At 34.5% G+C, this 27787-nt stretch overlaps 1 protein-coding gene across 1 annotated transcript; it reads right to left on the bottom strand.

The window, feature by feature from the left end:
• Positions 1–434: 434 nt before the first annotated feature.
• On the bottom strand, positions 435–27554 carry LOC128998861 (uncharacterized). Its single transcript, XM_054425218.1, has 3 exons — positions 27467–27554; positions 23931–23968; positions 435–701 (listed from the first exon to the last, which is right to left on the bottom strand). Coding segments are annotated over exons 1-3 (306 nt in total). The 5' UTR covers positions 27468–27554.
• Positions 27555–27787: the final 233 nt, after the last annotated feature.

Genomic DNA, 27787 nt, shown 5'->3' with positions numbered 1-27787 from the left:
GTACATTGCAAAGCGTGATTGTACACAATTAATCGATTGAATAGTTTGATTGCAAGTGTGTGTGTTTGATGATAAATTCCTAGTATAGTAATGATAATACATAACATTGTCAAAATTCAACTTTGTGTGTTTCTAACAAAGTACCAGTACTGTATTCCTATATTTCAGATTACCGGTAGGTACTATATGGAAAAGGCTGTCTTTCTAATGCTACTGCACAGTTTGTCCTATTAGTTTGACATAGTTAAAATAAGAATGGATTATTTGGTAAGTCATAAATAAGTAATTTACTTCTTTAAATAAACTAAAGTAAATTACTTCTCTTCTAAACTAATTTTGATTCAAAAACTGACGTCTGGGGATAGAATGTCTAGTGCTAGCAATAGTCAAAGATACTTCCTACCTGTCGCTGTTTCCTATTGGAGCGGGGCCCTCTAAGTGCAAGGATGAGCAGTGTTCTCAGGAGGCACACAGCTTGAGGCCCCCGCCGTCCCATTTTGGTCACATTTTCCTGGCAGACTCTCATTTGAATACACCCCCTTCAGTGCTTTTAATTGTCTCCGAATTAGCAAAAGTTCTGCCTCTCTTCTTGCAATGCTTTCTCGGACCAAGACCAAAGCCCTTCTAATCATCAGTCTCTCCTCAGCCAGCCTTTTCAGTTCTTCGTCGATTGCCCATCTCCTCAATGCACTTCTTTTTCTCTGTAAAAAGAACAAATTATGTGATAAGAAATGTGCTTTCCTTGTTTATTCTAATGGTTGCTGAGGAAAAAATTCAATGCAATCAATCACAGATTTACTACTATTTATTTACTACAGTATTAAGTATTTTAAGATTTTTTAGGGTAACCGATACCGAAATGGGGTGAAGTTCACTCTGGCAAAAGAATCCCGAAAATCTTTATACTATGGCCTACACACAAAAAGAACAAGTCAAGTCTTCTCAACTCTTCTTTTGCCACAAATTCTGTCAGTGGCGAAATGACATGGTAACTGGGACTGATAACTTTTTTTCTTTTTGATGTCCCCAGGCACAAAAACACTACAGTTTTCGCTCAAATTCATATATATTTACCGAAGCACAATATTATATTGACACTGACACTGGTCAAATAATGGGGCTGGTAATAACCACAACTCATTGCTTTTTTTCTACCCTGTTACCACAATACTCACACTCACCGTAAAGGTATTTTCAGAACGAGGATTCCCCATCGTTAAAATATATGTCAAACAACACAAATAAAGTTATAGGAACACAAGTATAAATAATAGGTACTCAATGATTATGCAATCCTGTTTATTAGATATGGTTTTCAATTACGTTTGCCCTCTATTGTCGCCAATTTGTTAGGTTATGTTTGCGAGCGTGTGCTATGACAACAAACCGCCGGTACACATGGTCTCGACTATGGTCGTCTGCTGCTGCTCCCGCCACTTGAGATGACCTTGTGTCGCTAACCCTCGCGAACGCGAGTCCCCCTATTTCACCCCCTCAGCAAAACGGACGTCACAAACTAGGGGGTAAAATTCCGAGCGCCAACTTTTGCGTTGCCCAACATGATTTGACTGAATTAAAGGAAGAATTAAACGTATCTTTTCACGGTAGTGAATTTATTCATAACGATTTAAATTATAAAACCTAGAGTATACGGGCCGGAATTTCACCCCCAGACGTTTACCCCCTTCGTGAGTTTGGCTCCAAATGTTGCCCGGATTTCCCCGGAATCTTTCCCCCTGTCCAGATATAGAATTTGGTGAGAATAATATTACTTGTACATAAATGGTCTGTTGTATAAAGACGTATAATCAGAGCTAACTATTATTTATCGCTATATTAACTGCCGAAATGTGTTTCTCTCAAAAATATTATTATTAGAAACAAATTATTATCCTAGCCAATTCTGGCCAGGGGTGAAGTTCCGGGGAAAAGATTCCGGGCGGAAAAATCCGGGGGGAAATCCTTAAAGCCGTACATCTTCAGTTGCCTAAACCATAGGTATATGAACAGGTGGTAAAATTCCGGTTTTTATTGCTAATCTAATCCATCATGCTCTGTTTATTTTTATTAGACTCCACAATCCGAGAGGGTAAAATTCTGACCGCGAACAAACTTGAGAGCACTCAGATCACTAAGTTAGAGTACCGTCAGCTCCAAAAATTCCAGGGAGATAAAATCCCTGCGACCCGTTGCTGCGCCCCGTGACTAAACCATAAGGGTTGAAGACCAAAATGTATACGTCTGTTCGTAAACAAGATGTCGATGCTGGCGATGGCGGGAGCAGTTATTTCTCCATACTATTTGCAGGCAGAAACGACTCCAATGTAAAATGAAAATCCAAATGTGCATGTTTGCCCGTTGTACTGTATGTGAAAAGGATATGTCTTCCTCGTATACTCTGCGGGCTGCGGCGCGTTGCGACTTGCGGCTTGGTAAATGCATTGGGCTTTATAAATGAGAGCATATTTATACCAAGTGACGCCAACGACGGCGCACCTATAAGCTGCAGAAAAGTGCAGCCTCGAAGTGTATTGTGTTATACTGTATAGTATATGGAAGCTTTTTAAAGGACTCCGCATCGAGTCAAGTGCTGGAAACATGATCACAATAAAACCCTACCCAACACGTATATGGTTTATTGATAGTTAAGTTTTGAAGCATGGGAATGGTAGTCGATCCATTAAATATTTCATACCGTATCTAATACACTCTAAACTAATTTATTTAACTATCTTATACTTATACATACATATTAATATTATTTATTACAATTACTAAATGACCGAATTTATTATGCTGATTTTCAGTGATTTTAGAGCTACATAATTAATATTTCGATAAACAAGTGGTAAGTTAATTTAGATGATAGGCTTTCACGGTCACAGAGATTGTAAAATCTAGGTCTTTGGGTGATAACCGCGTCGTTGAAAGAGGGCATCGTGCACGATGCAAGCGGCGAACGGAAACCTGAGCGGCACGGCGGCGGTGGTGGCTACGATACAAGCGGCGCATTTAACGCTCATCGAATTTCCCTCGTTGTAGGAGACAGTTTAGTCGAAGATGGCAATCTGTGATGGCCCGTAAGACGTATTTCAACTATTGTTGTTATCTGACGATTCTCTTTTTTAAGACAAACTTAACTCCCACTTCGTCCCATAGTTTTCTGGTGACTTGTGTTTGTAAAACTAGTGCTGGTCATTCCACAAACATTCTGAACTGCTACTCACTTATTAACACTTATAATTGAGAATCACTCAACTCCACCTCTGTCTTCTTGAGTTTGGCTGGAGGCTCGCATGTTTGCTGCTGTTCCTCTGACATTTTTGGCTGAACTGATACATGACTACCCTGAGCGGCGAGCGGTGTTTTTGCGAAAATCGGTTTGGTCTTGGAACCATGAGTAGCGCTGAGCGGCGTCGCTTACCACAGCTCGCCGCTCAGACGTAAGGCCGGTTTCACACGAGCCACAAACGTGCCACAATCGTCGGCAGAAACGCGCCACTTGCAGCGCTCAATCGCGTGGGACCTTTCAGACGGCAAAAGCATGATTCCGCGATTTCCATCAGTTTATCGCCATTTCATACCGCACCTCCCTGAAATAAACCAAAACACCAGTCCGCTTGGAAAAACTACGAGTGCAGTTCAGTGCTACAATGGACGATGAAGAAGATTTATTTTTTATAATGCTTCTTCGTGCGGTACGACGTCATAGAGTAATTATTTGAGTAATCTTTACATTCTTGTACCCACAACACTGGCCTACACCCTACTTTTACGATAAAACAGTCTGTGTCAAAGTCAGATATAACTTAATGTGAAATAAAAATTCGAAACAATACAGGGTGACTGGTTGTTTTGACTGTCTGAGTGGCAATAACCAGCTACAAACGCCAAAATTGTCGAGAACAGAGCCACTGCATGCGATTGCAGCGCGTTCTAGCGCCAAACGCGAAAAGACGCCACTTCGTGTGAAAGGCACGCCGCGTTCCTATGTTAAGTGAATGGGGCTATCCTTTTTTGCGTCAGCCAGCGATTCTCGCGCCACAAGCGCGCCACAACTGTCAGAAGCAGCGTTTCGCGATTGTCGGGCGTTTTGTGGCTCGTGTGAAACCGGCCTAACGCTTGCCACCTTCGAAAAATGCCGCTCATGCCGCTCGCCGCTCGTATCGTACCCGGTGTCCGGTGTAGTGGGAAACGACACTCTGCCAACGCTGCTTCCTATTGTTTGTTGTGGAGGGTAGGTTTCCTAGGGAGCAGGTACCTATCACATCAGCTTGCGCTTTACCCAATAAACCCAGGAATCGCCCAGAATTATTCGTGGGGTGGGAGACAAGGTCGTTGATGCAGGAAGCATGGGCAATAACATTGGAGCCTTCTACGAAATAAAAAATACTTTTACTAGAAAACTACTATAATCTTAAGCATTTACGGCTCAGAAGTTGACAAGGGATAGTGAATATCCGCCCTTAATAAGCCTCGTTTTATTTCAAGATTCAAAAATATGCAAATACCTTAAACAAATTAAGTTAGGTTTTATGCTTACTTCAATACGACATTTGATAGTGATTTTCTAAGTAAAAAACTTATGTTAATAAACTAATTGTACTTGGAGAAGTACAACGTTTTAACCATGCTGCACAACAACGCGCTGGCATTGAAGAGAGGAGCCTTTAAAAATACCATAACAGTTATGGAACTTAATTTTTTATAAAAACACAAGTGAACTACCCTAGGGTAAAATAGTCAGGACTAAAGTCGAGGATATCAACTGTACAGGTTTTTAATAATAATATTCGTCAGTTTATTTTGCCAAATAACATAGATTTATGATTGATTAAAATAAAATTATTTAATATTAATTATTTGTTGGGTTTATCTTTGCTTTGAAGCTTGCTATGTTGCACACCTTTTATAACCCCTTCTCTACTGCCAATCCCTCTTACAACATCTTTTAAAATAACCTATAGGGGATTTTCGGCGAGAACAGACTCAGAGCTATACATGTGCCCTACCGTTTGTTGTGGAGGGTTGGTTTCTCGAGAACCACTGTTTGGCAGACTGTCCTACACTCAAGACTATATATTCATATATTCAATGTTAGTAGAGGGCGACGTTTCCGACGTGTAGCAGCTATCCATCCATCTTTGGGGCAAACTACTTTCAACCCAGTGGTACTATTTAATAAGTGCTAAGGTAATTGTTTATTTTTAGATATTTTACTTGATTAAAAAGTCCCAAACGTCAAAAACTATTCGTTAAAATGTTTATATTTGTGTGTCCATGAACACTATAACTTGTGTGGTCCAACTTTGATGACATGGGCTGGATAAAATTGCATGAGTTCGCGAAACAGCAACATCGTGTAACAGGAATGATATTACACGAGTTTATTTTCCAAAATTCTTTTCAAATATTACCCTTAAACATAAAAATGATCAATTTTCATTAACTCTTTTGTTTGTAGAACAAAACAAAATATAATTTAGTATACTGAACAATTTTTTTTTTCACTCATTAGTTAATCAGAAAAAAACGTACATTTAAAATTGTGTTATTATTACGAAGGGTTAAGTCATTTGTATACTTTTCTTGTTTATGGATACATTATGATCAAATTTATTGATTTCATACTTATCTAATAGCAATTAACCTTTTTCTGTCGCAAACCTAAGAACCCATGAAACTTAAGGTTAGTTTAGTTGGGAATAAATCATACAGGTTAAAGGAAATATTTATGTAAAAAACCAATCGGGTGAATACAACACTTATAGGTCTTTTTGCCGAGAGGGAATTTTGTAGGTGTTTTTTTTTTCTAAAACTACAACCTATTAAAAATATTTTTAAGACTCACCTACTTCATGGATTTCATAAAACTAAATAATACGGCTTTCAAGCTTACAGTTTTTTTTTTATAAAAAATACTTCTACAGGATGAACCGTCCATAACTTAATAAAGGTTGCAAAAAATCTTTTATTTTAGAATTAATGTGCTGTTGATAGATGGACGACATTCTGGTTATCCGACAGTTATTATCTGACGACATTTTATTTACACTTTCTAAGAAGCAGATATTAAAGGCACCCTTTAAATTGGAAAGCCTAGTGAGATATTTATATTAGGTTTCAGTTATCATTTTATTGGCTTATAGACTCTATATTTTAACGCCTGAAGCAATAGTTTTTTTTCTTATATCATTAGATCATTCAATTACTATAGGCAAATACACAATACAATTTAATTGTATCAACAATATAAATTTTCGCTTAAAACTATAAAAATAAAATGTTGAAATGAAAAAAACTACTTAAAAAGATACTGCAATAAAAACTGTTAAAGAAGAACTTTACACAATTAAAAAATATATGTAAACAAGGATCAAATCTATTTTATATTTCTATTGAAAGAATTTTGAAGGATATTCCATTTCCCATATTTCTCTAAACATTTTAAGAACATATAACAATAAACAAATGTACGACTTTTGTTCTAAAGTTTATATTCATAAAAGCCATTGAAATTAATTAAAATATCTTCATTATTTCATGCTCTTAAGGTAGAATTCCTATGCAGCGACTCTCATGAACCTGGACCGACTGGAACTAGTTTGTCAAAGACCTATGAAACCCATCCTTACAGTGCATGATTTGAACGGCTGACAACGAACTGCACTCACGGTCAAAGGAATTTACAAGGGTTGGAAGGGTAGCCCGCCTAAGCCATATGGAACTGCACTCACGGTCAAAAATCGGTCTTTCACGGCTGAACGCTTCGCTAGCCCCTTAGTCATCTGTTTATTCCGTCCTCTGTCTTACTTTATCCAATACTTTATTTAATACACGTTTTAGTGTCTGTCCCAATAAATACAACAATAAATAACCTAACCTAACCTAACCTAACCTAACCTAACCTAACCTAACCTAACCTAACCTAACCTAACCTAACCTTTACAAAAGAAGCTTCGTTATAATAAGAATATAGCCTATCATGTTATCGTAAATACTATGCTATAATTTTCTGTGCACATATATATGTGTATTTTTTACAATGTCAGTAGTAAGTGTTTTTTGACGTTTAGATTAATTTAATCAAAACTTTTCAATATATTTCAACTAATTTAATAAGTTTTAATCAATTCAATCATGGTGTTGCACAATGTGATATAGGCTAATTAAAAACTGACCGTGAGTGCAGTTCCGGTACCCCCAGAAAGGCTCAAAGTGACCGTGAGTGCAGTTCCGTAGTTGGATTAGGACCAGGGACTGACCGTGAGTGCAGTTCCAGCCCTCACATTTGAACGTGTTATAAGCCAATCATCGGTCTCAGGTAAGAGACACGACTCTCGGCTTTTTAAAAAATGCTTCGTTTCGTGTTTTGTCCGACTTTGAAGGATGTTGAGGCGGAGATAATTTGCAGTAGACTACCACCAGCTCTCCTACAATCACTGCGGGAGACAACTTATTTAGAGGATTTTTTTACTAACTAAAACGACTTTAAAACGTAAGAAAATTTAATATTTTTTGAATGGATAAATTGTATTTCTTAAATTTGAAGTCAGATTTGTTTGTCAACCTTTATAAGATTTAAATTATTTAAAAACATTCAACTTTACTAAGGTTTTAGAGGAAGTCAATTTCGTAGCCATCTCTCGGTGATCTGACGAACTATAAGTGACGCTAGCGCAACTAGCAGTGATTTGGCGAACTAAGACTAAACAAACTGACAGCACATAGCAAATGTTTCCAGTATTCGCCTTCGCCATTCGGTCGTGCTTTTGAGATAAAGTCGTATTTGACGTTTATTTACTGCTAATGAGACTCTTGCTCTTTTAAATAACATATTATATTATAATTACCTATCCTATGGATGATTTTTATTACTTAACAATGTTATATTGCAGTAAAAGCATACATTACTATTTAGAGTACGTGTAGGCTAATTTTGACAACGTCGATTTGGCAAAACTTTCACCGTCTATGCTTCAAAGCTATGCTGTCGACGAAACTAACTCCCACCTACCCTCATTCTCTGTGCGTATAAACACGTTCGCATAACAATGCAAATACAGTACTGCGTAGTGTAAATCACTTACTTTGACGAGCGCCGGCGTGTCTACTTAACTACTACTTAACCTTTATTAGTGGATGCATTACATTATAGGGAGCAGGGGCGTCATTGTGGGGGTGGGGGAGGGGGGCATTTCCTCCCTCTGGTTCCTGGGCTAGAGCAAAAATATGCTGTTCTAGCTAATATACAAATATTTTCTCCTGTCAAGTCCTAAAAAGCACAGCAGACAAAAATCTGGCTATTCTTGTACAGTACCAGTAATTTGAAACAAAAATTGGCATAATTTTTAAGTGTCTCTAATAAAACACACAATCTATAATAATAAACTTAGTGTAGTTCACACTTATACAGTAGTACACGTATTGGTTGAAATCATAATGGCAGAGCCAATTGTTCTTTATACAGGGTGTCCCGGAACTCTCTACCAATATTTTAGGGCATTGTTCCTGGGTAAGAAACATATCTAAATATCATATTTAAATTGTCCGGAAGTCCTTATTTACTCAGATAGCCGCCATTTTGTTTTTTTCACTTATTAATTTTTTTCTGAAGATTGGTTAAACATACGAAGTTGAAACTTTTCACAAACATTTATGACAACTAGACAAAGCTACAAAAAAATTATGACGATTTTTCAAATTCATAAAACAAAATGGCGGCTGTTTAAAACTTTGTTTCTTAAATTACTCGAAAACCGTTGATTTTACAAAAATTTTACAGGAATAACTTTTTTAAGGCAATTTTATTACAAATCGATCGACACCTTAATCTTTAAGATCGGACCAGTATTAACTGAGATATGGCAGTTTTAGTGATACGTGACCGCTTTCAGCATGCGCTGCAGCTAATATCCGGCGGTCACGTATCACTAAAACTGCCATATCTCAGTTAATACTCGTCTGATCTTAAAGATTAAGGTGTCGATCGATTTGTAATAAAATTGCCTTAAAAAAGTTATTCCTGTAAAACTTTTGTAACATCAACGGTTTTCGAGTAATTTAAGAAACAAAATTTTAAACAGCCGCCATTTTGTTTTATGAATTTGAAAAATCGTCATAATTTTTTGTAGCTTTGTCTAGTTGTCATAAATGTTTGTGCAAAGTTTCAACTTCGTATGTTAAACCAATTTTCAGAAAAAAATGAATAAGTGAAAAAAACAAAATGGCGGCTATCTGAGTAACTAAGGACTTCCGGACAATTTAAATATGATATTTAGATATGTTTCTTACCCAGGAACAATGCCCTAAAATATTGGTAGAGAGTTCCGGGACACCCTGTAGTGTAGACATCAGCTATCAGGGGTTTACCGCATATTATTTAATTTGTGCGACGACACCTGTGGTCACTTCACTGCCTTAATTTGGTTTTTATTGCTTTTAACAATTAAAATAAGTTTAAACCCCTATTTTTTTGTTCCAAAACTGCAAAACTTTCAGGGGGGCTCTCAGACCCCCCCCTCGGTGTTTGCCCCCCTCAAGGATTTGGTAAAATGACGCAACTGTTTAGCCAATTGATAATATAGCTACAAGAATATAGTTTTTGGCGTCAAGAATGTTTGCTCAAGAACAATGTGTTGCGAGGTCACAAAACACAGATCAGTGAAGACTGGCATGACCTTAGAATGTTAATTAAAATGATCTGCATGTTTTTGAAAAATTATATTGCTATAGTCTGTCCAAGAGGGGGTAAAGGGGGGTCGTCACAATATCATGGATTATGAAATGTAGAGGGGAGTTGTTAGATTTAAATTATAAACCCTTTGTGGTCGATAAAAATTATTGTTCTTTGTGTAACCTGAATAAAAATGGAACTGTTTTTCACTTTGTGGCAAGGTGTCCCGTGTTTAAAGATCTTAGAAAATGTCATTTACATAAATTAACTATTTTTTATCACGAATTCTTATCTTATCTAAATGGGAGGGATTGGCGAGGTTTGGGTAACTTTATTAAACTAGCCTGGTCCGTAGGCGAGGGCTAATAAATTAATTCAATTTAAACTTGATGGGAATATTCTGTTCTAAAGGTAGGTACCGGTAATCTTCTGAAAGGCATGTGACAAAAAGCATACATGAATTAAGCAGTTTAAAACATTATACTGTATACTAGCATTGACTATTCAAAGATATTAGGCTATTTGATGATAAATCCCAATAATCATATGCTATGTTTTTTCTTTCATGTTATTAGAGCAGTATTTTTATGTTTCAGAATTCTTACATTGCAAGGAAAAAATATTTCTTTTATAAAGTAACAAATTAGAAATGTATAGTTAGTTTTTAGAAAGGATCATGATATTTTTTATTTCAAAGATTTATTATTTAACTGTTTACTGAATAAGAAAATTCTTGGCTTAACTCAAAAAACTGTATGTTAGAATATATATCTGTATGTTTGTATGTGTGTATGTATGTATTTACAGTATAGCTTAGGTATGATGTGTATGTGTATTAGTATTTGTCGAGGTATGTGTAGGCAATAGATTAGATTCCTTGGTGTAGTTCAAAAATAGGAATGAATGTAAATTAGTTTAAATTTTATTTTAGCTTTTAAGTGAGTGCTTTTATGTTTGTTATTTTTTATACGAGTGCAGTGTTGATTGTAATTATGTAGTGGAAGTGCCAACCAGACAGACGGTCAAATGACTATTGTCTTTTGTGAATAAAAAGAATACAATTTGTAAATTTGTACACTATTCAGAAAATTAAGTACTGTTATCTATCTATCCATCTATCTAGTGTGTAAAAGAAAACCCTTTAAAGTAATGTTTAGACCCACAGATCCTTCAGTTGCTCTCCAAACAATTGGTTTTAGGATCCACCCCACCCCTGACTTTACCCTCTACCATATTCTGTATTTTTATACATAGGTACTTACTATTTTTCTACCTCTGAAACTGAAATCAATTCATGTAAATTCCAAATCAGGTCTTGACATTTTGCTTATTTAGCTGTTATTACTTCTCTTGACGCTGAGACAATTTTATTAGTAAGTTAGCCTATTTTATTTTTTACTTGTAAAAGTTTCTCTGAGTAACTAACACCATTTTTGCTAGGACTACACATCACAATGAATTCTTTTTTAAACTAATTTAGGTTAAATTGTAATAACAAATTTAATTTTAGCTTTCTACAAATTACAAGTGTGAGGTATAATATAAGTGAAATGAGATGTTAGTGATGGACTGTGATTGTACGATAGACACGAGTGGACTTTATCAGAGAGAGGTGAGACTAACACTCAGTCGAAGGAGGAAGTGGATGATTCTGACATTCTGATGGCTGTACCTGAATAGGTAACATTAATCTGCCCTGGCATGATTGGTAAACATTGTTCATGCCCTATGATTAAAGGAAACATCACTGTTCATTTAATTTATTCGTAGAAGACACATTCATCTGTAACTGTTTTGGAATCCTGCGAAATGCTTATGTTTGAAATTGTTTACATTTCATTAGTCAATAGTCATTACTGTCATTAGCAGTGACTAGTGCAGTTGCACTCTTGACCGTCATGGACAGTTGGCAGCGTAGGCCTATATATATCTTGAAGAAGAGGAGGGAAAAGGAATTAACTCAAATTAGTCAATCCAACCTAACCATACATAAATAAATCAATCCTGTTAAATATATCTTTTTAACAAATATTTGTATTTCTTACTTTCCCTGAAACTTCCTTACTTTTATGGAAATTGGCATTATACACATTTCCTAGTCAAAGTGTATACAATCCTATTGTTATAATTCTTTTTCATACTTTTTATAAAAGCTTCAGGCATTGTATAGGTATAGAATATAGTAGTTCTAAACAATGCTTATATTATATACTTTGACTTTAACATATAATCGACTTAACCAAAGTTACGATGCATTTTCATGAAAGCTAACAGCTGTCTTAATTTTAATGATTCCTTTTCTGTTTACTTTAGTTACTATTATTTACTAGTAACTAATAAATAATAGTTACTAGTAGGTTATGCATTAGAATGAATAATGCTAACAAGGAAACAAAAGTCTAAAATAATTTCCACGATGTATGTTATACTTTGCTTGCAATGCAGGCGTTCTATAGAATGCTAGTCAAAGTATATAAGTAGCTCTATTTCATACTTTGTCTGGTTCAGGTTAGGCAATGTATAGAGTCCTTCGACTAGAGGGACTCGTTCGAATAAAAATGTTCACATTTGCTGTTAAAATCTGACATTTAACTGGCTTTTATATGGTGTAAATTCTCGGATTTTAGTAGACTATGTTCCCATCATGGGTAAGATGACTGCGTCAAATCCAGCGATCGTGTGGTGGACCTTACAAACAATATCTGTCATATTTGGTTCGATACTGTGACATTATACTCATCGCGTCAGTACCACACACTTTATGTCAACAAAATTGTTTTGAGTCACCCTTGCATATAACGTATAATATTAATAACTTCACGAGGAATATTCGACAAAGGTTAAACGTCCGACATGCGTTTCGGACCACATCGTGCCATGGATATAAAGTGGACACCATAAGTGGAGTTGTAAAATTAGTTTGTTTTCAGTCGAAAACTAACGAAATGCCTAATAATAAGTACTGTATTTTGAATATATTAACCATGTTATCACAGTGATGTTGACGTGCAAGAGTTTCCTACTCTCATACAGGCTCAATTTAGTAAAAAAAAACCATATTTATGTATACAGTAAATCTTAACAATTTAGTGATATGTATAATCATAGACAAAAATAATTAAATATAGACTGTCAGCCGTGCTGTGGTTACCATGGTTACCATAGGTTCTGGCGCACACCGCTGGGAGCACTGTGTAGTTACGTAGCGCGTATGCCGTAACTTCATGGCGCTCCAAGCGGTGTACGCCAGAACCTATGGTGACCGCAGGACAGCTAATGGTCTATATTTAATTATTTTTGTCTATGGTATAACACAGGGTTTTCAGATAAGCGTCCAATATAATTTTAAATTGTGAATACCTTTCAATAAACCGTTTTTGCTTTTGTATAGGTCTTTTCATAAATTTAAACCATACTTTCTCCATATACTATGTATAGGGAGAGAAAGTAAAAAATTAAATATCTCCTCCACAGAGGTACAAAGTCCAGCTTTGTACTTACTATGAAGTAGGAGTATGAATCCAGTAGGAGGAGCAATCAAAATGCAACTAACTACTTGTGATTCATGATTCATGCTTTGTCCATGCACACCACAGCTACTCTACATACATGGTAAATTAAGGCATTAATACAAGGCTCTGGTCAGTGGTCACTGCAATTTAGTACGTGCTTCCAGGACAGGAGCGTGACCACTCCACCAAAGAGGCCCAGTGTGCTGTTGTACATCTCAAGGTATTTAGTGGTGACGCCACCATGGTGGCCTACTGTTAAGGCCCTACTAGTGACTACTATCTACAAACGTGCGAAAACTAAGTTTGTTTGCGTATGTAGCATAAAGTTAAAAAAATACTACTCGTGTTAAGGTCGATTCACACACATCAGTTACGGCACGTCGCAGTCCAGTCACTTCAGGCACGTCACAGTCAACAAAAATATTCTTTAAAGGATTTTCTATTGCGCTATCTACACTCATCGGTTGCAGTCCCGTCAGTCGCTCTGTTGGCATCCGTCAGTCAATTTCAGATTTCTTTCCACCGATATTTTTGGATTGTTCGGATGCCTGACGGACATGTTTGAGGTTATAAAATAGCGTTATTGTTATTTAAATGTAACAATCAACAAGATGGACAGTGAAAATATGATAGAATAGGTTTACAATTTAAAATTTTCGACTGTAAATTAATGTAAATATTAGAGACGGGAGACTGACTGAGTCACTGAAGACTCAAAAGAGAAGAGAGAAGACTATCAAACCAGTTGACGGATAGTTGACTGAGAAATTGCTGGTGCAACTGAGAGTGAACTGTAACTGGACTGTAACGGAACTGTGACTGAACTGATATGTGTGAATCGACCTTAAAGGTCGATTCACACACATCAGTTACGGCACGTCACAGTAAAGTCACTTCAGGCACGTCACAGTTAACAAAAATATTCTTTAATGGATTTTCTATTGCGCTATCTACACTTATCCGTTGCAGTCCCGTCAGTTGCTCTACCGGCATCCGTCAGTCAATTTCAGATTTCTTTCCAGCGATACTTTTTGATTGTTCGGACGCCTGACGGAACTGTTTGAGGTTAGAAAATAGTGTTATTGTTATTTAAATGGTTGCGTTTGTATTTTGAGTACTGTTTGTAACAAATCAACAAGATGGACAATGATAATTTAATAGAATATAGGTTTAAAATTTAAATTTTTGGACTGTAAATTACTATAAATATTAGAGACGGAAGACTGACTGAAACCAACTGACGGACAATTGACTGAGAAATTGCGGATGCAACTGTGACTGGACTGTAACTGGACTGCAACTGGACTGTAACGGAACTGTGACTGGACTGATGTGTGTGAATCGACCTTTATCCGGCCGTGCTAAACGTACAACGGATTATCACTTGTGATCTCACAGCTGTTAGTTGTAACTTTCAAATATACAACAATGAGACTGACAATTCACTACGTTGTGTAAGCAAAACATAATTCTTGTTAACTAGTTATTAATAATCTGTATACAGGATGTTCCGTAAATAGCTTAAGCTAAAAAATATTAGGGTTAAGTTTTATGGGTCGGAATGGAAAGGAAATCAAGTACAGTATAAAATATTTTTCAAAATCCCTTTTTACCAAGATACCATCCATTTTGTTTTTTTTATAAAAAGTTTGCCTGTAGGCCACAACTAGAAATCGTGATTTATCAACTATTTACAATTGTACAACTGTACAGATTGTTATTTTGTTTTATTATTCATCATGCTAGGCGTTTCCATTTGCAGTGAAATTAAAACACGAATATCGCAGCTGTTAGCGCTATCGTGTACACGTTACAGCGGATCAAAACGGATTAACACAACCTACCTGATTACCTACCGGGTGTACAGTATTATCAGAATGAATCACCTGGCTTCGTTGATAAAAAAATTCGCCACATTTTTGCTTTGTGCTTGAATCACTTAAGCTATCAAAAGAGAAACTCCTGTATAATAAATAAGGCACTTAGAAACTTACCGCAATTCCTTAAACGGCTCTTTAAGCTGCAATTAGTGTAAGTGGTGATTGTATCGATTCTTACTTGTGTGGATTTATGCATATGCACATACACAAACAACTGAATTGGTCAAGTCTTAGTTGTCACCATAAATAATGTGTATGCCTATATTTTTGTGCCCCAATTGTGTTTGTGTTAATTATTCTGTATATTATTGATAGATATTAAGTGTTTTTATTTCAGTATATATGTTTTACATTCACAATTTAAAATTATTTTATTGGATACAGGGTGTTGTTTTTATCGCAACCCAAATTAAAAGTACAGCGAGACTCATTTTAATGACTAAACTAGATATGTTGGTATCCCTTTTTACTTCATTGCCGATCAGCTGATATGCGTTGCTGCATGGTTAGCTATGAGTTTAGTGTTAAAGCTATGGACATTTATTTTAAAATACACTTAACATGTTGTTTTCAAAAGCTCAAATTATAGAGTATACAGGGTGACAATTAAGTCAACCTTATAACATTAAAACGAGAATAAATATCACAATAAAATTTGGCATGTCTTTATAGGTAATAGTGAGCCACTTTTTTGTGTAAATGGTGATTGGATGCGTCACCTATAGGGGAAGACCCATAGGGAGTAAGTTGAAAATCTTAAAAGTAGGCATAGGTTGATATGTACATAACATTAAAGGTCTTTGAGAACTGAAAACAATTCCGCAAACCGGACTTCAAATAGACAACCACGTCGAAAATGGCAGCCGTTCAAGGATTTCTTGAATCTGCCATTTTAAATATTTAAACGGCTGACATTTTTTTACTCAGTTGCTCTTTTGAGCAAAAATTTGCAGCTTTGTATTCTAAAGACCTTTAATTTGATGTGTATATCAATCTATGCATACGTTTATAATGTCCTTGCGTTTTCTAGTGTACTATAGGGCGGGCCTCGAGGAGGTAAGAGGATTTTAAATTTAGGTGTAGTGTTGCAAATTCAATGAATCTTTGAACAGCTGTCATTTCTTACCCGATAGTCCATTTGTGGTCCGGTTTGTGTCATTGTTTATAGTTCAACAAGATATTCAATTTGATGAACATATATATTTGTGCTCGCCTTTAAAACCATTATTTCAATTTTAACGCTTTCTTATAAGTTATAATGATTAAACTTACCTTGTCTGACAATCCCTAACATGTGCTGTGAAATAAATTTTCCAAATTTGATTTAAAAAATATTTATTAATAAGCAAACTACAACAGTTTGTTTCTATAAAAATAGCATGGGATTTTTTAACATACAGTTTTTGGAATTTTCTCTTTAACAAAATGTTGTTTAATGATACAACAATGCTTCAATATCCATAATTGTTTATATCTTTTAGCTCTACACGATGGTAGTAATTAAAGTGGTGTAATTTTATGTTTTTAGTGTAAAAATAAAAAAATTAAATTTTAAAATTTCATAACACCCCGTTCCCATAACCCGATCTTGCTGGTTCGCGAACTCATTCAAATTGATGCCACCCTACACGTTCATACCAAGTTTCATCAAAATGGTACCAAAACTACTTGTGTTATTGTGAAATAATTAGTTTAATTCTCGCAAGAAAGTAGTGCGCCCCTAAGAATATACAGGGTGATTTGTACTCAGTGTGACAAAACTTGTTTGATGTAAGTACAAAGTAAATGCAGTGTGATGATGCATATAAAATGTTCCAAGTCTAAAAATTAGCTTCCCAAAAAAATTTATGTTTTTAAAAAATAATCATGCTTTTAAACTTAATACAGCGATTTCTCAATTACCTGTAAATGGATTTAAGTAGTTAATGTCATTTTCGTGTTCCACATTAAATTTTGAATAAGAATAATGGAAAATTACTGGGATCAGTTGTAAAAACTTCATTGTAAATAGATTCAAAGATAAAAATTAAGATGTTTGATAACAATTTAAAAAAGCATTGGTCTATTGCATTTGTTCACACCCTGTATACAAGAAAGTGTCGGAATATGTTTAAAACTGTGCCATTTTATAAGCTTTCCAACCATATGCTACACCATTGAGCTTTCTGTCTGCTTATGTACGCTGTAGTGGTTTGAAGACTACAAAGCATGGTGTCTTTAACATTTAAAACATAGAAAGTCAGCATATATTAAGCAAAAGTTGTATTTTTGTTTCAGCTTGAACAGTAAAAACAGTAAAAATTGTCCCTGTTTTCTGGTATTCAAACTACTAAAACAAACAAAAAATATCTAAACCTCAATAGTGTAGCATATGGTTGGAAAGCTCATAAAATGGTGCAGTTTTTAACATATTCCGATACTTTCTTGTATACAGGGTGTAAATAATGCAATCAACCAATTTTTTTAAAATTTTTATCAAACATCTTACTTTTTATCTTTGAATCTATTTACAATGGAGTTTTTACAATTGATCCTCTGTCATTTTCTATGATTCTTATTCAAAATTTAATGTAGAACACGAAAATGGCATTATCTACTCAAATCCATACACAGGTAATTGAAAAATCGCTGTATTAAGTTTAAAAGCATGGTTATTTTTTAAAAACATAAAATATTTTTTGGGAAGCTAATTTTTAGACTTGGAACATTTAATATGCATCATCAAACTTCATTTATTTTGTACTTACATCAAAACAATTTTATCACACTGATTACAAATCACCCTGTATATCCCCTGGCTAGATGTATACAGCAAAAGGTAGCAACAACCAGAATCAAAATCGAACCTCATTGGAATAGTGACTGCTTTTGATGGTTGGTACATTTTACTATATTTTATAGATGCTGCTTTATGGAATACATGATAGTTTAGATGTGCGTACTGCTCGATTTTTACCAAGATAAGTCTAGCCTAAAACCATGTAAATGCTCAAGGATGCAAAGCAGCTTATACACGTATACATCTTCACACGCCAAAATACCTCATTAGCTACATAATCGTCCATTTTTGTTACTCATTTATTTATATTTATAGTCTATCGCAGTAGGGGATTTTAGGAGGACGATTCTATAATATTCTAGATAATGTTAAAATTTGTTGAAGATTTCAGATTGAAGCAGTTGTTATTCCAAAACTAATAAAATATAGGCAAACCGATATTTACATGAACAATTTATGATAACTTAAGGTCGCAGATTTTCAAGGCTTAGGTGACGTTCCACCCAGGAGTCGGCCAATATTCTTCATTAGCTTACTTCAAGTTTGGTATCAACTTAAAATGGTTTACGATAGCCCCATATAGTTAATCCTTAGTTGCTATTTCGGCAACTAGTTTCGGTTCGTCTGAACCATCATCAGGCCTCAAGGTGTCAGGTGATCACTGCATTTGAAGGTCGTCAACAGAGTATATAAATAAAACATATACGACACACGAACGAGAAACGAATACATAATGGTTCTTATCAATTTCTAGTACTGTCTAGACTTTACTTCGGATCGGTCACGTTCGTTTTTGTCAATGTTTCTTTTGTGTATTTTTATGTATTCTATGTTTTCGTTCTAGCTAGTTTTTTTAATAGTTGCAGAAACAGCCACAAAACAAAGGATTACTATATGCAGGTATCGTAAACCATTTTATGTATAATACAGTAATCCGGAGGCTAAACAACTCTTTGAAAATGAAGTTTGGTATCAAATTAAAGGTTTATTAAATCTATACTATAATATTAGTAACGTTGGCACACAATGATTAAAAAACGGCTCTTATGATTTCCTGTAAATTGTTAGAAATATCTTAGTTTTAGGCTAAAACAATACCCATGATAGTGGCTATCAGTGGCTGTTCTGGAAAAAATGTTTTTCGTTAAAAACTAAAAATGAAATTTCAACGTTTTTAACATTAGTCTTATAGCAAGTAGCTATTGCAGTTTTAAGAAAGTGTAAATAAATGAATTGTAACATATGCTTGTAACAAATCATTTACAGTACAGAGGCAAATTACTAAATATAGTACAAAAGAAAGGACAACCCTACGAATTATATTTAGCATTGATTATAAAATCCACTTGGGGTGTGTTACAAAGCAAGGGATGATTACGACTATTCAAAAAGGAAGAGTCTTTTACCTCAAAACAATATATACTAGACTAGGCCAATATTGTATTAAAACTCAAAAGGAACAGAGAAGGGCGTTTTGTAGTTTTCGGGGATGCTAAATGAACTTTGTTTTAACGATGCGGAATGGGCGGGTTGTTCGATGATTCCACAGATTATAAAATAGAAACGGTATGGGCCATAAACATAAACAATAATAACCCGAAAATAAACATGTTTGTATTACAGTTGAACCTCGTTTGTACGAACCTCGATAAAACGAATTCCTCGATAAGACGAATTTTTTTAAATCCCCTTGACACTTTCATATAGGTCAATGCTAAAAACACCTCTATACAACGTAGTAATTAAGTTAAAAACCTCCATAAGACGAATTTGTTTGTGACATGGGCTAGGACTGATTAACCTCTATACAACGAATATGCTTAGCACAAAACCTCTACAAGACGAACGTGACCTCTATAAGAAGAATTTATCATAATCTTAACCTCCATAGTACGTAGTTTTCAAAACAAACAGAAGCTTGTCTCAACATGAAACCCCCACCCATCCCTCCTCCTACCTCAGTCATTGTTTGGAGAAACCTTGGAGCGAGGAGAAACCTCTATAAGAAGAATAACAGCAGCATTAAACCTCGATAAAACGACCCTCTTTATTAAGAATACCTCTATAGTACGAATTTTTCCCCTACCCCTTGAAATTCGTCTTATAGAGGTTCAACTGTATTATTTCAATGCAACCGTGAAAAAATGTTCAAAACACATGTAGAGATTATTAGTGTAGATTCTATCCAGTGACGTCATTCTTTTATTATTTTGATCCATACCGTGTCTGTTCTAATATCCGTTCCGCGATGCCAATGACTAACATGTTGCAACCAGAGAACACATAATATTCGCAACTCGCAACAATGCTGACCAACAGCTGATGTTAAATTTTATAGCGACTTATGAGTTTGTTATTGAAATTTATTTTAAATATTTATTTTCAATATAGACTGTTCGTCTGGAAATGTTTTTAAGTAAACTAAGAATGAAGAGAGGTCTACCGAAGAGAAATTGGTTTTACAACATAATTAAAAGTGGAACAAATTAAAAGGAAGATGACGTAAAACAAGTAGCTTTAAGGTATATGTTTTAATAGGTTAACTAAGAGTTCCAAATTAATAGTTTGATTTAAACTTATTCTAAACGTTATTCCGATTCGTAATAAAAACCAACCTCTTCACACTCGTGTAAATCATATGCTGTAGACTCTATCGTATTATGAACAAATAAAGACATTTGAAGCATAAGTAAAATCAATGCCGTTTTTGTCTCGCAAACCCTTTAATACAGCCGAAAACCACAGTCATCTTAGAGAATTCAGAGTGTTTATTTGCAGTTTTAGCACATTTCCCTATAGGGAAGTAGCTACTGTATTACCGTAGGTGGCATGGTAAGACCTGGGCCCGGGACCGATATACTTTATTTCATTTTGATGTCACTAGAGGCCAAAACCACTATTCAATAAAATTTGCCTCACACCTTCAAGCCAAATTTTATCAAAATCGGACAAAAAATAATTCAAGTTATCGCGTTCATGGACGTTTATACAGGGTTAGTAAAAAGTCTGGAGACCACCTGTTAATTTTTTAACGGCCCATACTAGAAAAACTAAACTCTGCACACCTTTATGACATGTTATGAAGTACTTTATGGACATAACCGCCACTTGGTGTACATCCCCAAGATGGGGGATTTCGGGGGAAACTCAAAAATTTCAAACGGTAAGACCCATCGAGTGACCCCTCATTTTGAAGGTCCTGAGAAAAGAAAAATAATAACCAAAACTAGAGGTCTCTATCTCAATCCAGTAAAAAATTGCAGCTGATTGAAATCTTTAGAAATCAGAATTAACTTACAATTTTATATTAAATTTGCTGCCATATTTTACTGTGTTAAGATAGAGACCTCTAGTTTGCGTTGAATTTACCAATTTTATTTGGGGCTTACCAATTGAAATTTTTGAGTTTCCCCCGAAATCCCCCATTTTGGGTTTGGAAACCAAGTAGCAATTAGGCTCAAAAAGTACTTCATAAAATGCTATAAAGGTGTGCAGAGTTTAGTTTTTCTAGTGTGAGCCGTTACAAAATTTACAGGGGGTCTCCAGACTTGGAAAGGTGCAAGTTAAATTTAACTTCTCAGAATTTCAATTGGCTGCCATTTATTACTGGATTGAGATAGATGCCTATAGTTTGCGTTGTTGGTTTTCTTTTACCAGGACCTTTAAAATGAGGGGTCGCTCGATGGGTTTGTTGAATGAGGGTTACCGTTTGAAAATGTTAAGTTTCCCCCAAAATCGCCCATTTCGGTGATGTACACCAAGTGGCAGTTAAGCCCAAAAAGTACTTCATAGCATGCCATAAAGGTGGGCCGAGTTTAGTTTTTCTAGTATGAGCCGTTAAAAAATTTACAGGGGGTCTCTAGACTTTTTACTAACCCTGTATAAACGTCCGTGAACGCGATAACTTGAATAATTTTTGTCCGATTTTGATAAAATTTGGCTTGAAGGTGTAAGGTGCAATAAACTTGAATGAGTTCGCGAACCAGCATGATCGGACCGTGGGAACGGAGGTTTATGGGGGTAAAAATTGGGTTTCTCAATGTTGACCCTTAAATCATAAATTTTCGAATTTCTCTTCAAACCATTTTAAAAAGCATAAAAAAACAAATAATTTAGTATCTTGTGTTTTTGTAAGGTTATTGGCTACGGAGACTATTCAAAAAATTGTAAATTTAAAATTCCTTTGTTATTCTTATGGAGAATAAGTTAACAGCGGTAGTCTTGTTCATGTATATATTTTTATCAAACTTGGTAAATTATTTATTTTATACTAAGCTTTTAATATTTTGTTAAAAATACACTTTATTACCCTCCCTGTAGCAGCATACCTAGGTACTTGTTCCCCTTAAAAAATAGTTAATTAATCCGTAAAAAATATAATCATGCTTTTAGTTAAAATATGGCCTGAACGTTATTAATTAACTCATTAACAATAATTAATTTAATCGATGTAAATTACATCGATAAATTGCAACAATAAATTGAATTATTACAACTATATCAAGATACGATAAAATAATCGATACTACAATCAACGCATTACAAGATTATCATTAAAAATATACTATTATCTACCATGATTAGATTGTTAGAATCAATCATCCTGTACCATTTGTACAATAAGATTTCAAGTGTTCCTGTTTATTTCAGTAGATGTTGTTTGTTCATACCGAGGTTGTTCATACAGTAAATTCAGTGCTTAACCCCATTTCGGGGGTTTTTGATAACGATTAATAAAATATTTGAATAAGAAATATTTGAACAGATTGATGATTAGGAATTTTAGTTGTAACTATTTTGAAGTGGATTTAATTTTTAATATATAAATATTGAAGTAAGATGAAGATCTATTTTTTTACCTACTAAAAATGAAAAGTAAATTAAAGATAAATTGTCCCTGGTAAGAAGTGTAACAAACAAGTGTACAATCCATTACGACATAGCGTAATGGTATAATGCCGTTAATCATCAATACAAACACCCTATTCCGTAGTATAAATTATCACGTTATTGAATACCAATGAGAATTATATTTAAAGAGTATAATCCCAGAAGGCCAATGCTGTACAATGCCGGATGCAAGAACAGGACTTCTCTGTGTCTCGTTTTTGTTGACATTAATATCCAATGATTTACACTTATCAGATTTGAGATGAATTTGAGCTCTGCGTCCTCTAGTAAGTGTTAAAGTAAAATAACTATTTGGGTCATGGGTTTTAGTTTACCTAATTTCATTCCCACCGGATCCCTTATAATAGACCTTATAATTTACATAGTTTAGCTTTTTTAAATTATTGAATTTCTTAAAACATGCATTGTGTAAAAGACTAAAAATACTTTATTCAATGACTAGCCTATATGGGCTGGGATAGCGGAATTCTACCCTCGGAAATTTACCCCCATGAAGAACACCTACGTCATTTTGACGTAACGATGAATGGGGTCTATACATGGTCGAGAAACAGCCCGCGACTGGAAATTTACCCCCATTACATTATTAAATAATCAACATATAATTGTTTGCTTATAAAGTGATTTGCCATAACACGGAATTCTATCCCCGGAAATCTTCCCCCTGTGGTCGCGGCTACTATACGTATCGGCCAAGATTCATTGTTGTAGTTGATTTTATTAATTAGTAATCTAACCTAACCTAACCTAGTACTGGATATTAGGAGGTAATGATTAACAAAAGAGCCGTTGATTTACATAAACCAATTAATATAATCAAATACAATAATGAATCTTGGCCGATTCGTAGCATAGCTGACCAAGGGGTAAATTTCCGGCGGTAGAATTCCACTACCCCAGCCCATATAGGCTAGTCAGTGAATTAAGTATTTTTAGGCTTTTACACAATGCATGTTTTAAGAAAGTTGTTAATTAAAAAAAAAAAAAAAAAAAAAAACTGACTGTAAATAGACACCACTACAGCTAAACAAATCATTAAACATAGTAAACATTCATATTTTAAGCTACTAATGTATCATACGTAGAAGACTCATGCAATAATTTGACAAATGCAACATTGACAAGAATAATCATAGGTAATTAGTTTATGCAAGACATGATTTTTAGCTTACTGTTTTGTCAGTTGTTGACGTTGTTGAAGAATGCTCCACTAGAAACAGACAAAACAGTTTCGTTTTAGAACACAGAAGTAACGTAAAACTACAATTAATATTTGTTTTACGATTTTTACAGGGCGCAAAAAAGTTCCAGTAAAGTTAAATATTTCAAAAAAATAATAAAGACGGAGCTTTGGAACTTGGTACAAAGTTACAGGGTATAAAAACAATTGAAAAACATTAACCAGTGATACTTTGATCTGCATTTCTAACATGATTCCCGTACGTTTAACTCCTAGCGGGCCACCCCCCCCCCCTGTAGAGGTAGCGCATCACTGAACAATAAGTTATTAGTATATTACGTTACTAGTCCTGAAAATAGGTGTTTGCCGGACAAGTGTGGTCGTTCCCGTGCGAGACGAAGTCGAGTACGGGATTACCATACGAGTCTGGTACACACATTTTGGACGAGTGACGTACGAAATTTTACACCATACTACTAAATCTGTACAAATCCTTATATATTACCACTGACTTACCACTGTGTTATGTTTTTATTTAGTAACACTCATTGCCAAATGCAGTATAATCAGCTGTTTGGTGTCCGGTAAAACTCATTACAGTACAGTAGTACGCAATGAAACCCCCATGGGAAGTTTGTCAAAATAGTGTAGTGTGGCGTAAAATGATTTTAACGACCTACTTTAGGCCAAGCTTTGTAGCTCCATCTGTATTACCTTTTGAAATATTTAACTGTCCCTGGACTCTTTCACCTAGCATAAAAATGCCCCATTTAAAAATTATTAATTTATAACCAGGCAGGTGTAATAGTAGCGAATTTGATTTGAATTATTTAAATTTACAGACGTCGAACTTCATATTAAACACATAATTTTATAATAAAGCAGTATATCTCTAGAAATTAAGTTTAAACTAAACCTAAGTTCGATGGTATCAAATTTAATTTGATTGAACTATGGTTTGGGAAAACCTAGAAAATTTTTACACAGTATGTACAGTTGTACACGTTATCTTGGCCACCATTATTGTGTGACATAAGAATAGGTTAAATTATTATACAGTAATATCATGTTATTGCATTCTTATGACTATACAGGATGAGTTTCTACTGATCGTGTTAACTTCGCCAGTAGGTTCTACTCACTAAAAGGAACAAAAAAATTCATATAAACCCATGCCCGATTTTCAACCGTTTGGCTGTAATAGGGGATTTTGTGTTTTTCTTATTTTATTAGACTTTGCTCCACAATTTATGTAATAAAAACTTAACCAATTACTTCAGAGAGTTATAGTTAAAATCATTGGAAAGAATATTAAATTTTCTATAAATCAAAGGTTTCATTCAACAATTATACCATTACATAGTCCACGTTATATCCAAAATAAAGTAAAAATTGCATTAAATTAATTAGTTACAATAATTTTCATGAGCCCATTTTGATACATAACCCTGCATCTATGCAATGTTGAAATGCATAAAAAACTTGGCCATTTAATAATCTTTCAAATGATATTGTATTCAATACTATTATTGATATAAACCAGTGAGAAATTACTAATAAACTACAATAAATAGTTTGTTCCCCGACACTGTTTTTTTATTACAGTATTATAATCAATGAAAGGGATGGTAATTCTTTAATATGGTTATCCTTTGTTCTATACACACACAATGTAACATAAATCGTGAAAAATAATTGTGCGCGCTATCTCAGATATACAAATGCCTCGAAATTTGTCATAAACCGACCACATTACTGTCACTAAAAGAAGGAATGCCAATAATAATAATGTGAAACTTAGGTACACCCAAGCTGTGCAACCGAACCAGACTGACTATAAAAAACATCGTAGGAACAATCATAAGCATAAGTGATAAGTTTGAAGTAGAATTAGTCCCAAGAATATCAACGATATCATCTAGTAAAAAAGGCAGACACCAACCAGTACAATAGATATAACATAATGCAATAAGAAATCATTAAAAGAGTTACTGTATTATTAAGACTATACAATTATTCGTAATGGAACGTTATATTGCTAAACATGACATTATACAGAAGAACATCAATTTTAACGTAAGAAAATAAGATCCTTATATATAATCCTGTAAGACCAAATTTTTACCAGGAAATTGTGGACGTCCAGAAAATATGAGTAGGCTAATTAATGTAATTTTCATGTTCTATTTTAAACTGTTGATTAAGAATTATAGACAACGATGGAGGATCAATAGTAAACACTCCATTGTAAATAGATACAACAATAAACATTAAGGTGTATGATAAACATTTAAAACACGTTGGTCCACTGAATTTCTACACTCTGTATATTAGAAGGTTGCCAAATATGATAAAACTGTTAATTTATAAGATTTCCAACCGTATGATACACTCTTGAGCTTTAAGTCTGCTTATGTACGCTTTAGTGGTTTGAATACTACAAAAAATGGTGTCTTTAACGTTTAAAACATAGAAAGTCGGCATGTTTAAAGCAAAAATTGTACGGTATTAATATTATTATTGTATACGATGGCGGTTATTTGAACGCCTTCAATGTGAGGGACGCAATAGTTTATACTGTTGGACCAAACGAACTCGTATTAAAGTGTTGGATAAAACGATTTTGGACCAAACGAACGGCAATATAAACGTTGCACCAAACTATTTTGGACCATTTGAAGATGATCCTTTAGCACGTTAAAACAAAAAGTACACGATACAAAATGTAGTTCAATTTAGCTAAAAAGGCTAGCAGTGAGAACAAGATTATGGGGAAACTGTACGAATATCCCCGCCAAAGAAAATCTGAAGACTAAGCGTATTTCCAATTACCTACTGGATTTATACTAAAATATTTCCTTAATATTGCCAGATTTATTTCCTTTAACATTAATTCTAATTAGTTCTTAGGTTTGCTTCTACAGTGAAGGTAATGAGGTGTGTTTTTATTGAAATGTTGTAGCTTAGTATTAAATTAACAAAATTGCCAAATTTAATTTAAATACCCATATAAAAAGCATGGGAATTTAAATTTTTTAGCTTTTTTAATTATCAACGCAATATTATGCATAGAAAAACGCTTAAATATGATAAATTATTCCTTCTTTACGCGTTACAAAATGGTTTCAAAAGAAATTGTTTAATTTTATGCGTTTAGGGTCAAAAATGGAAAACCCAATTTTTATTCTATAAAACCTCCATAAACCCCTGTTCCCATCGTTCAATCGTACTGGAAATTAACTCAACAATATGCATGTGTTTATATAAATAACTAAGCATATATGTTTGTAATACGTAATCAAATATGTAAAAGTTATTATGTGAAAAAATATATTTTTCATAGAACAAACCCTTATTTATTCGCTTCATAAAGTCAAATTTATTTCCTTCCAAAAAATTTTAAAACTCTAAATAAAAATTCATACAACTTATTGCACTCAAAACATCTGTAATTATATGTCAATGAACTTTTAACAATTAGTTATAAATAATTATCGATAAAATATGTAATTAAGTTATTCAACTCACTTTTGTCCTAGCGGCGCCAAGACGTTGAGTGTGTTCTGTGGTAATCGGTACCTGCTACCGGCGAACTCCACCTATTGTAAGAGTGCAATCAACGGAGCAAAGTCGTAAGCAAAACTGCGGGATGAAGTGAGTGGGGAGTGGCTCGTTATTCATTTTATCGTTGTTTAGACTGCGACAATGCAGAGAAACACATATCGCCATAATCACTGGTGGCACCTGCCAGTTGGGCGGCAGTTGACGTGAGAACACCGTGGTCGTGGAGGTAATTAAGTTGGTTATTTGTGTGTATATACTAATGTATGTATAAAATATTGTGTTAAG

The sequence above is a fragment of the Macrosteles quadrilineatus genome, unplaced genomic scaffold (genome assembly GCF_028750875.1).
Source record: "Macrosteles quadrilineatus isolate MER2022 unplaced genomic scaffold, UCM_ALF_1.0 Scaffold_7__1_contigs__length_78375512, whole genome shotgun sequence".
In the NCBI taxonomy this organism is placed as follows: Eukaryota; Metazoa; Arthropoda; class Insecta; order Hemiptera; family Cicadellidae; genus Macrosteles; species Macrosteles quadrilineatus.
Note: the sequence above shows the minus strand (reverse complement) of the source record. Positions and strands in the feature narration are given on the sequence as shown.

Bases quoted from the DNA above. Each gene is read 5' to 3' on its own strand.
- LOC128998861 (XM_054425218.1), bottom strand. The intron at 702-23,930 runs GTAAGCTAAAAA...TTCTTTTTACAG, and splicing joins CGTCAACAACTGACAAAACA to AGAAAAAGAAGTGCATTGAG.